The sequence below is a fragment of the Egretta garzetta genome, unplaced genomic scaffold (genome assembly GCF_000687185.1).
Source record: "Egretta garzetta isolate BGI_Z169 unplaced genomic scaffold, ASM68718v1 scaffold508, whole genome shotgun sequence".
In the NCBI taxonomy this organism is placed as follows: domain Eukaryota; kingdom Metazoa; phylum Chordata; class Aves; order Pelecaniformes; family Ardeidae; genus Egretta; species Egretta garzetta.
The window spans coordinates 1,237,095-1,249,176 of NW_009260609.1; the positions used below are offsets into that span (position 1 = coordinate 1,237,095).

Genomic DNA, 12,082 nt, shown 5'->3' on the forward strand with positions numbered 1-12,082 from the left:
CTGCATAACATTTCAGTCCAAACAGGGAAATAAATTGTTTTCCATGCAGTAACATCTCCACAGCCATGGATTTGGGCTTGCTGTGCTTTGGGCGGTCGGGAGCTGCAGAGGTTTTCCTGGTTATCGGCCCAGGATGGGCAGCCGTGACAGCAGCTGCACCCAGTCCCTCTGTTATGGGCACTGATGTCTATACAGCACTCTGAATGTTAAGCATACTTTAGCTGGGGACTTGGCAAGATTTAAATTATATCTATCAGGTCATAAGTCTCCTGTGACGTGAGCTAGTTCCCTATGCGAGCAATCAGTTCAAGATTTGCAATTTGCCCCTGGAAATAATTCCCGTGCATTAAGGCATGTCACTTAAGGGCAGGATTTTGAGGGAGGGATTTTGATCTTTGAGATACTGTGAAGCATTGTTTTTGCAAACAGAAAACCTCTCATACCAGTCGTTCACAGTGGAACAGTGTCATGTATAACTGGTACCGCTTAGATTGCACCCAAAATTGGTATGAATTATATTGACAATAGCACTTTTTGCCAGTAAAAGTCAAGTCCTCATGAAGGGCAAGGTTTTCATGTTACAGGTAAGCCAACCTAATAGCAAGTTGTTGATGGAAGAGGCATTCTTGCGCCCATCAAAGTTTTCCTATCGTTTATCTTTGTGTTGATTCTTCTCTGTCCCCACAGCAAGGCGTCTCCCTAAACTGTCAAAAATAGTAATCCAGCAAAAATAAATGAGGAACTTTCTGTTGAGTTAGCATTTTACACCAGTTCATTGTGGAGTCGAGAAGGGCCAGTGGATATGCAGATAAAGATAAGGGGACGGGGAGGACCACACCTCTCTATAGATCAGGTCAGTTCTAAGGTGAAAACCAGCCACAACCTAGGAAAATTTTGCTAGTACAGCTGCACTAGGCCAGTGTGTCCTCTGAAGAGATGAAAATACCTGACCTAAGACTTTTAGACAGGTCAGTCCAGTAAGACAGAAGGAACATTTCCTATGCTTTCAGCTCTTAAAGATGGCATCATTCATTTCCGCAATAGTTTCTAACTAGGGAAAATATTCCTGGAAGCAGCACTGAGATGGTCATGACCACATGGAAGAGCACATGGACAATACAATGTGGGGAGAGAAAATTTCCATAAAACAACCTGTCCCTAACTTCCCCCCATTTCCATAGCCTTCCAAACACTGCATCTTTTTTCCTGTAGGTACTCTGTAAAGGTTTATCCATACAAACATAATCAGTCCATGGATAGCTAAGCAAGAATCTCAAATCAGCCTGAAAATTCAGCTCTGGCTCTGTTCTCTACAGCCATCTCTTTTTTTTTTTTTTTTTTTTTAAAACAACCTGTCCCTAAATTGTGTACGTTGTGTTTCCAGTTGCTATTGCAGGCTGCCAAGTACATAGCCATGACTTGGCAGCTAAGTTACATATTTAAGAGGATGAGAGAAGCAGGTTTGGGAACAACCTCAAATCTCACCCATGGCAGACAGGCAGCACTATAGAAATAGGCTCCCCATCAGGGGAAAGTGGGAGGTATGGAACTGATGCCTCATCGACTCATTTTTATAGAGCGGGGCTGTCATCAGCCTCAGGAGACCATCGGCCCATCTTGGATCCAGTGAAAGTTGTCCAAATAGAACTGGGAAAAGTAAAGGACGTATTGCAGATAGTCAGAGCCACCTGTGTTAACATTCGTGGTGCAGGAGGCAGGGGAGAGAAGCCTTCAGCTGTACTAGATTTGGGAGCAAATTGGCACAAAAAGCCCAGATGAAAGATGGGGAGAAACTAAGAGTGAGAACTACCTACGGGGAGAACAACTGTGAATGTACAGACTGGGACTCAGAGCTAAAGGCAGAGCTGGCTAGGCAGGCAGGGAAGACCTGGGAATCAGTGCAGCAGACGTGTAACCAGGGGAAAATGAAGAAAATATGGAAGGGATTTGTGGAGAGTGGGACAGAATTGGCTCTGGCCAAGCACAGGGGCCACGACAGAGAACAGTGTTAGGGTGAGCCCCAAGAGTTACCAGAGCAGGAGACTTGGGATGTCCAGATGCAGCACCCTACTACCCTTAATCAAGTGCTTCTGGAAGAGACCAGTTTAGCCCCAAGTATTTCATGAGCTAAGGGTGCAGAGGTGAGCACCAAACCTCCCACCCATGCTGATGGCCCAAATGGGTATCAGTCTGGAAAAAAAAAAAATTTAAAAGCCTGGCATTGTGTAGCAAAGGAGATTAGTTTCTGTTGGATCCCTGCTTCAGCTGTTGCAAGAGTTGGAAGCTATAAAATGAGTGAGCCAGAAGATTACAAGAAGTGAAATTACGGTGTAATGGTTGAGGCAGTTGAAGGCTACATGGGAAACCGATTTCCATATAGGCTTCAGTCACAGAATGCCAGGCAAATCACCCCAACCCTAATGACCAGTATTTGCATGCTCTCTTCTCACTGAGAAAACGGCCTGGCTTCATGGAAGTCAGAAAGGCAGAACTAAGTACCCACAGCTGTGACCGAAGCCAATGGGAATTCTACTTTGAACAGTCCAAGAAGTGTAATAATACTAATCTGTCTGAAAAACCAGTTCCTTGGCATTTCCAGTAGAAGACCCCATAATAGACAGATGGCATTTAGCTTTTGGTGTTTTATCATCTTCTCTCTGTGGGAATTATACACATCTCAGGGGTGAAAACTAAATGTTTAATGTCGTGAAGCACTCAAGATGCAATGGTGAAGAGATCCACAGGCAACATCGTAAAGGATAATTCTCCAGAGCTGGGGCTGGTCAGCACACAGTAAATAAGGTGTATATTGAACGGGGAAATACTACTTTCTTATGGTATATGCTGCCCATTGTGTGCACTGACTGAGGCAGGTGCCCTACAGGAGAAAAAAAAATTTAAAAAACTGTTACTGTGTAATCAAAAATTGGGTTATGATGCATAAGCACAAAGAAAGAAGAAACAGGCTTGCTCCGATGGTCATAATTCTGAACAAGCAACTTTGCAGCCTTAATAGGCTTCCTTTAATGTTGTTTCTTGTGGTGTTTTTGTGTCCATGTGTGTCCCAGTAGCTGAGAACACTCAACAGAGCTGGGGCTGGTCAGCACACAGTAAATAAGGTGTATATTGAACGGGGAAATACTACTTTCTTATGGTATATGCTGCCCATTGTGTGCACTGACTGAGGCAGGTGCCCTACAGGAGAAAAAAAAAATTTAAAAAACTGTTACTGTGTAATCAAAAATTGGGTTATGATGCATAAGCACAAAGAAAGAAGAAACAGGCTTGCTCCGATGGTCATAATTCTGAACAAGCAACTTTGCAGCCTTAATAGGCTTCCTTTAATGTTGTTTCTTGTGGTGTTTTTGTGTCCATGTGTGTCCCAGTAGCTGAGAACACTCAACAGTACGCATAGGTACCTATTCTTTAGGTATATCTAATGTTTAATTTGGGTATCACACCCAGAAAATAAACACATGCATAAACTCAACAAAAATATCACTGACTCACCATCCAGTCATTCACCTCTTTTCTGCCTCTTGTTTCTTCTTGCTGTGTCAAGTCTCTGTCTTCCATACCCACCATATTCATTTCCTCCTCTCTTCCCAGGGGCAGTTAAATGTCAGCCCTGGTTTCTCTGGGAATATTAAGGCTCTGTGTGTGTGCACGACTGTTTGTATTAGACACACAAGCACAGAATTCAATTTCACAGTAGCTAATACTTAGTCCGTGACTATGCCACTTACCTGCCAAGTACTTCTGCCTGCTCATTAAAAACAGGACCATGCTATATGAATGGAATAAATAATGTCCTTAGGCGTAATACTGTGAGCACTGGTGTGGTTTTTCACTTCAGGTTTGTGCAAAATTGAAGCTCCTAATTCTTTCTTTTCAGCAATTTTCACTGTTTTCATGTGTTAACACTGCTGCATTTCGGTCCCATCCCTTGGATCATCCAAAGCAAAGGGCAGTTAGACAGCTGCACTATAATTTCTGGAGCGACACCGTGTCCCCTCACGCCCTCCTCTTCCTGGGACACCAGCACCAGCCTTGCTCCAGATCCAGAGCCTGGTGGCCTGGCTACCTGCTGTGTTCAGTGGCAACTACATCCACAGGGGCGAGCTGGCTAAAGATGTTTGATAGGCAAAGGCAGAATTAGCTACTGAGTCCAGACCGAGGGTCTAAGGGAAATCAGGAGGCAATGATTGCCTAGCACCGCTTACAGGAATGCAGGCTGCTTTTGGAAAGCCAGAAAAACCAGCTGCACATTCTTTTACTGAAACCCTCATGCAATTACTCCCTCTGCGTGGTTTTATCAGATGAGATTATTGAACATTTCGCAGTTGTCAGCTATTTTCACGCAGCTAGGCATTTGCCTTGTGCTCCTAACAATCAACCTTTTGTTATTAACATGCCTCTAGCAGAAAGGAAGACGTATTTAGATGTGCCTCATACACAATAGGTATTTTCAAAAATATGATTTTGATTCTGTACCTGAGATGCTCAGAAATCTATGGAACATAACAAAAATGTCATAGCCTAGTTTCTAGGCCTTCTGTAGGATCAAATAACCATATGCCTGCTATAAAATTAGAGGGGGAAAAAGTGAAAGTTTAATATAGCTGTACTATAGACAAGATCTTCTCTGTTAAATCCTGTGAGCTTTGAAGGTAGTAATTGCAGGGAACTTTATTTTTAGGTTTTAGAGACTTTTTAGCTTGGAATTTTTAGTTTTCTTCCACCTGTAGTGCTGGGGCTAGAACTAAGGACTTGCTAGCATGAGCTGTCTTTAACCAAGCTGTGTTAGTACATTTGCAAACATGTTGTGAATGAGGTCTGCAGCAGGAAAATAAGGAGTCTGCCAAATGAGAAATAAACGTGGTTTTGAAAGAAGTATGTTTACACTTTTAGACACAGCCTGGGAAAAAGAAATGCTGCTTTCAGCGATGACATGTGATTGCTAGACTGTCAGTTCAACCGTGCAACAGCTCTTAGAGGGAATGATCGTTAGAAAATATTTCATGATGCTTGTCAGTGAGCAGCAAGGCAACCGAGACCCCTAAACCCGTGGGGTTTTCTATAGAGTTTAGCCAAAATACATGGTATTAGCACTTCTGGAAGTGTTTTTGCCTCCTTCATTCTATTCAAAATAGATTTTTAACTGCAATCATTTGCTGCAGTGACATTTTGAACTGCTCCAACAGACAGAGTACAGGTGCTGCTACCTGCTACCTAAGCACGAGCAAGAATGACCTCACGCTTCTTGGTCCAGGACGCAACAGTGATCCATCAACTTGTGTACAGGCCAACACACAAATTCCTGAATGGTGGAAGAGAGTATCTTTGGCAATGGAAAAGGAACAAAAAAATTCCTACACTGCTCTTGATTTTTCTCAAAAGAAAGACTACCAAAAACGCGTTGGCACTTAGAGGGAAATTTATCCCCTCTCTATAATTCCTGGCTGGTGCTGTTATTGGGATGACAAGAGGAACCAGCTTGTCTATGTCTCCACCCTACTGATGCAGGAGAGAGTAAAGGCAAATGGGTCATGCAAGGGTGGATCAGGGGTTTTTTAATACTGCTGTTTCATATGTGGAAGTGAAATATGTTGTTGCATCTGGAAATGCTGGCCTGCCTGACTATATAATCACCACGCTGCTGCAAGCAAAATCTATTCTAAAGGCAGGTCTATGCTATAGGCTTCTGCCTGCATAAATATGAGGATGAGAGTGGCAGAGAGATGTGATACCTGACCCACATAGGTGTGCTAAAGCAGCTTTACTAGCATAACTTGTTTCGCTGTGGGGTAGGGAGGGGTGATAACTTTCCCGGGATGAACAACTACAGACATAACTTTGCTGCTGTAAGAGCATCCACATGCTTTGCTGGTTTAATATCACAGGATTCCCATGGGCCAAGGTACAGTGTCCCTGACGTAGGCAGAGATTAGACCACCGTGTGCTTTCGAAAGGTGCACGGTAAGGGAAACTCATGCCAGGCACAGGGCAAAGGAGCAGAGATGTGGAACACCTTTTAAGTAAGTAGAGCTTGAAGTGCTATTGCATTGCAATGCACTGACAAGACTGAAAAAAGGAACTTTGAAGTTAAGTGTGCATGTTGGGTGTAAGCGCAGGCTTTTTAACGTGATGCCTTGCCCTTAATGTAAGTGCCAAGACTGGAAATGTGAATTCCCTGAACATTTTTCCCTTTTCTTCCTGTTCCTCATATGTATCTGTGGGAGTGGCTCGCAACAGGGAAGACAAAATTTATGGCGTGGTCCTGAGATGCCACATCTCTTTCAGAGCCATCTCCCCTTGGCTGCACCCCAGAGTGCCCCAAACCTTCAAGAAGAACCTTTCAAAGAAATGACAGGCAGCACCCAAGAGAAAGGCTGCCCAGCCTGCAGGGCTCTACGCAGTGTCTCCCGAGAGATAAAAGGACGGCTGCCAGGATAGATTTATTCCTGCCTTTAAGATGGTATCACAAGGGGACGAGCAGGGCTGCAGCCTGTCTGCTAAGTCCTCTGTGCAGAACTTCAAACAGACGCTGCGGAGGCGGCAGGGCACGGGGCTGACTCACCCGGCCGGCTGGGTGGACGCAGCCTGCCCAAGCACGTCTCAGCTTTCCAGCTCCCGAGTGGGTTGCCCTCAGACAGCTCTCTTGTACTCAGCTCCCTCCGAGCGCTCTCACATGGCACGTTATTTTAGTAATGCTTTTCGCTTTTGTCTTTTTTAGGCTCTCCCCTGCAAAGCGATGGTGGGGAATTGCAGGGCGACCCGTGCTGCATCGCTACACACCTGGCTGCACCGTGAGTGAGGTGCTAAGGCGCTTAAGGGTTTTAATTTGGGTGATTAAATTCTCCAGTATTAACGCTATGGGTGTTCCTCTATATAAAATAATACTCTCCATATAAACTCGATCAGCAAATATAAGGAGCCACCAAAAGTTAACACTGTAGTTACACAAGTGCTACGAAGCTATAACCACTTTATGCCCTTCCCACGGGCTTGGTCTTTCACTGAGCCCAGTTTAACAATAAGCGAAGTTCAGAAACCCAGGCCCATGATTTTGACAGAAGGAGGTGGCTTTCCCTGTGAGTCAGGGCAGTACAAAGGAGGAGAGACGCTGAATGTGGAAGCAATGAAACTGCAGATTTTAGACAAGATTATTTTCCTAGCTTTGCCAAATTAATTTGAAACATACAACTACTCCCCAGAAGTACACGCCCACACCAAATACACCTATTTGCAAATGAGGAACAGCATTTTCCCCTCTGACATTTACTTAATTTCTTTAAGAAAGTGGGGGAAAATATGTACCCACTGGAGTCAGTGAGAAGCTACCACTAACTTAGGATCAGAGTTTCGCTCCACAGTAAGTATAATATACTGAAAACCAGCCGTAAGTTATTCTTTGTTTTTTAAACTAAGTGAATAAACACACGGAATCTAGCTCTGAGCCCTTTGCATTTTCTGCCTCTTGCATTTTGAGGCGTTGTTCACGTCTCTGAAAGGCTACTTTGTGCCTCGAGACTTCAAATCTTTTTCCAATCATGTAAGTCAGCAGAAATTTCTTACCCTTTACGTGTCCCACATCATCTAGGTGTGTCCATACTAAAAAATAGCCCTTTCCTAGGGAAAAAAAAAAAATTACAATTACTCCAGTATTAACCCGTTTGTGTCCCCTGGGGTATTTTAACTATTCAGATGGGTTCTTCACGTCTGTGGTCTCTGTTACTCCCTGCCTGCCCCGCTGCTGAAGCGGGCACAGGGCAGCCGCGGCCGAGGTGAGGGAAAGGACAGATGACAGCGCAGGCGTGCGACAAACCAGCTGCTGCGCACGTCGGGCTGCATTAGCTCTGCCATACGCTTAAATAGACGTTTGGGGAAAACAACAAAAAAATTGTGTTTAATCACCGGGAAGCAACGCTGAGGAATGCACACCAAGGGCTGAAAAGTAAAGGAAACTATGTGGCAAGGGCTATTACCAGTCAGTTAATAGAAAAAATGGTTAACCTGCATTTACAATGAACATGGGTGCTCCCTAAGCCTCATTGTCGTCCCATAGCAGTGGGATTAAAAAAAAATCTGACAAAGTATTACAGTTGGCAGCAACAACTTTTTGCTTACAGATAATCTACTGCTATTCATAAACGTATTTACCTATTAGTTCCTAGAAAAAAAAAAAAAAATTAAAAATCTATTCATTCTCAGGGGTCCTCCATACATTACAGCCTGGAAACAAGAGGCTGATTGCCAGGGAAATGCTGTGTACATACACACCAAAAGCACCCAGCCTCATTACAGCCTTTCGAGATTTCGCTGAAGCACTCAGCAGGTGCCAAAGTTGCTGTAATTGACTTCCCAGGTCTCGCTGCGATTGCACTGCCATTTAGCGATGGACCGTTCAATAAACTTGAAGTGGTTTTGAATCATTTGCGACAAGAGCTGATCAAACAAGCTTTTTACAAGCCTCGCGTTCCCCAGCAGCGACTGTAACCCCTTTCTGTAGCCAGCGAAGAGAAAGCCACAGTCAGTGCCCTGGCAAAACAGCTGAGAGAAGTAACGTAGTAAACTGGAGTTTCACATCTCTGCTGATTATTAAGTACTAACCAAGTTTATTTTTGTCTGCCCTCTCCTCAAAACCTATTTTTTATATACATCAGGCTTAAGGAATCGGGGTCCTAAAAATTCTTTGCAGCAGAGAGCCAGGAGGGCAGCGCCTGCCTTATTTCCCAGCACACCAACACCCCCACTTACTAACAGGCAACCAAACAAAAACACTGCGGATCACTCCCTTCAGCTGCCCACTGCTCCGCAGTTTTTTCCCTTAAAGGACAAGCAAGTCCAAAATGTGCATGTCATCAGGCTCCTCCATTACAGCTAATTAATTTGCAGCTCCTTGGACTCTAAACACTGCATTTTTTTGCTTGTTGAAACAAATGAAGAGCTGTGGAGACAGTCTGTAGTAAAGCCAGACGAGTTTAGCTACTACGATTTTGCCTATTCTATCAAGTTCAGCGTCCCGGCTCCTTACTCAGCACTCCCAGCTCTCAGGTTCCCCGTGGCAGCTGTACTTTTGATCATCTTAGGAGGGGAAAAAAACCCCCACATTCAGTAAAATACTGAAAGCCCAGCTTGCACGCAAGCAACCCAAGAATAACTCAGCAATTTATACGGCTGGCCATAAACCGGTCTCTACTTTATCAAGCCCAGCCGCCTGCCAAGCAGGACTATTTTTGTTGTACTTCTTTCCACGCTGTTTTATTTCAGCAACATGAACACACACAGCGACAAGCTGCTTCGCGTTTTCACTGCCGGAGCAGCTGGGCTGGGGACTGCAGCCCAGTCCACAAGTCACTGCCCAAAACCAAACACCCCCAACTCAGGGAAACTTTCCCCCCCACCATGGCAGCGCCAGGCGTCTCGCTCACACCAGCCCCAGGGTTTGGGGGTCTGCAACAGCAGCACATGCCCTCCCCAGGGTCCCACAGGGAAGCAGGCTCGCTCCCTGGGCTGGGCTCCATTTGGGCAGGGCTGGCAGACACTGCCAGGAAGGTCTTCCCCCACCCCCACTACTGCCCCTTCACAGACAGGAGGAGGCTAGGTTTACGCTTTAAATACATTTTATTTATTACCAAAATTTCCAGAAGCCAAATTTGGCATTTATTTTTTTTTTTTTAAAGTTTTCCGTCAAGATTTTCATGCATAACTTGAAACTTGTCAACTGCAACAGTCGAGTGGTTACTTTAAGAAGAGACATTTGAACAGAGACAAACATCCAGAGTACAAACAGCTGTATCTGAATTAACAAACTTGTCTATTACTAACCTTATAAAGCAGGACGTGCCTTCCCTTTTATCAAAACCAAGCTGACAGATCTGCCTTTATACACACCCAACAGAATAAACTCTGTTATCGGCAAGGACGTTTTCCTTAAACGTTAGAAAAAAAAAAAAATACAAAGCAAAGAACGGAGTGACTGTCCATAAACCAGTCTATACTTCAGTCCTCTTTAATCTACTTCTTCGATGGTCGGGCCACCGGAGCCACCCGCCCCGGCCCCCCCAGCTCCCTGGTATAATTTTGTAACGATCGGGTTGCAGAGTTTCTCCAGCTCTTTCTGCTTGTGCTCGTACTCTTCCTTCTCAGCCATCTGGTTGCGATCGAGCCAAGAGACCACCTCCCGGCACTTGTCGAGCACTTTCTGCTTGTCCTGGTCACTGATCTTTCCCTTCAGTTTATCATCCTCCACTGTCTGCTTCATGTTGTAAGTGTAGGACTCAAGGGAGTTCTTGGCTCCCACCCGATCGCGGTTAGCTTCATCCTCTGCTTTGTATTTCTCTGCTTCTTGCACCATGCGGTCAATGTCATCTTTGCTAAGGCGGCCCTTGTCATTGGTGATGGTGATCTTGTTCTCCTTACCCGTGCTCTTGTCCACGGCACTGACGTTCAGGATACCATTGGCATCGATGTCAAAAGTGACCTCGATCTGAGGGACTCCACGGGGCGCCGGGGGGATGCCCGTTAGGTCAAATTTGCCCAGCAAGTTGTTGTCCTTCGTCATAGCCCTCTCACCCTCGTACACCTGGACCAGGACACTGCTCTGGTTGTCTGAGTAGGTGGTGAAGGTCTGAGTTTGTTTGGTGGGAATGGTGGTGTTGCGCTTGATGAGAGCGGTCATCACGCCACCAGCTGTCTCGATGCCCAGGGACAGAGGGGTGACATCCAACAGCAGCAGATCCTGCACATTCTCAGACTTGTCTCCCATGAGGATGGCCGCTTGCACGGCAGCACCGTAAGCAACAGCCTCATCGGGGTTGATGCTCTTGTTCAGCTCTTTGCCATTGAAGAAGTCCTGTAGCAGTTTTTGGATCTTAGGGATACGGGTAGAGCCACCCACCAGCACGATCTCCTGGATCTGGCCCTTGTCAAGCTTGGCATCACGCAGCGCCTTTTCCACTGGCTCCAGGGTGCCACGGAAGAGGTCAGCATTGAGCTCCTCAAAGCGGGCACGTGTAATGGAGGTGTAGAAGTCGATGCCCTCGTAGAGGGAGTCGATCTCGATGCTAGCTTGTGTGGAAGAGCTGAGAGTGCGCTTCGCCCTCTCACAAGCCGTACGCAGTCGCCTCACCGCTCGCTTGTTGCCAGCAATGTCGCGCTTGTGCTTACGCTTGAATTCTTCCACAAAATGGTTCACCATGCGGTTGTCAAAGTCCTCCCCACCCAGATGGGTGTCACCAGCTGTGGACTTCACCTCAAAGATGCCATCCTCAATGGTAAGGATGGACACATCAAAAGTGCCCCCTCCCAAGTCAAAGATGAGCACATTCTTCTCTCCAGCCCGCGTACCTTTCTTGTCCAAGCCATAGGCTATAGCAGCTGCTGTGGGCTCATTGATAATACGCATCACATTAAGGCCAGTGATGGTGCCAGCGTCTTTGGTGGCCTGGCGCTGGGAGTCATTGAAGTAAGCAGGCACTGTGATGACAGCATTCTGCACCTTGCGCCCCAGATAGGCCTCAGCAATCTCCTTCATCTTGGTAAGGACCATGGAGCTGATCTCCTCTGGGAAGAAGGTCTTCATCTCACCCTTGTACTCCACTTGTACCTTGGGCTTGCCACCCTCATTCACCACACGGAAGGGCCAGTGCTTCATGTCAGACTGCACCGTGGGGTCATCATACTTGCGGCCGATGAGACGCTTGGCATCAAAGATGGTGTTGGTAGGGTTCATAGCCACCTGGTTCTTGGCAGCATCGCCGATGAGGCGCTCTGTATCAGTGAAGGCCACGTAGCTGGGTGTGGTGCGGTTGCCCTGGTCATTGGCGATGATCTCCACCTTGCCATGCTGGAAGACACCCACGCAGGAGTACGTGGTGCCCAAGTCGATGCCGATTGCCGGCCCTTTGGCAGACATGATGACAGGCTTCTCTTGGTCAGGTACTCGGTCGCGTCTCCTGCCTCCCGTCTCCCTCCGCCCGCTCTCGCTGCGCTCCGCGGCTCGATGTGCCGTTACGGTGCCGTTGGCGCCCGCTTTATAGCCGACTCCGCCGCCTTCTGGAACCTGCCAGAACCCTGC

The 12,082-nt window shown here is 46.4% G+C and overlaps 1 protein-coding gene across 1 annotated transcript; it reads right to left on the reverse strand.

The window, feature by feature from the left end:
- Positions 1–9,659: 9,659 nt before the first annotated feature.
- HSPA2 (heat shock protein family A (Hsp70) member 2) lies at positions 9,660–12,062 on the reverse strand. Its single transcript, XM_009644855.2, has one exon. It carries the CDS (start codon positions 11,918–11,920, stop codon positions 10,016–10,018), a length of 1,905 nt encoding a protein of 634 aa, XP_009643150.1. The 5' UTR covers positions 11,921–12,062; the 3' UTR covers positions 9,660–10,015.
- Between the last annotated feature and the right edge of the window lie 20 nt (positions 12,063–12,082).

Excerpts from the sequence above, each read along its gene's own strand:
- HSPA2 (XM_009644855.2), bottom strand. The coding sequence starts at position 11,920 with ATGTCTGCCAAAGGGCCGGCAATCGGCATCGACTTGGGCACCACGTAC.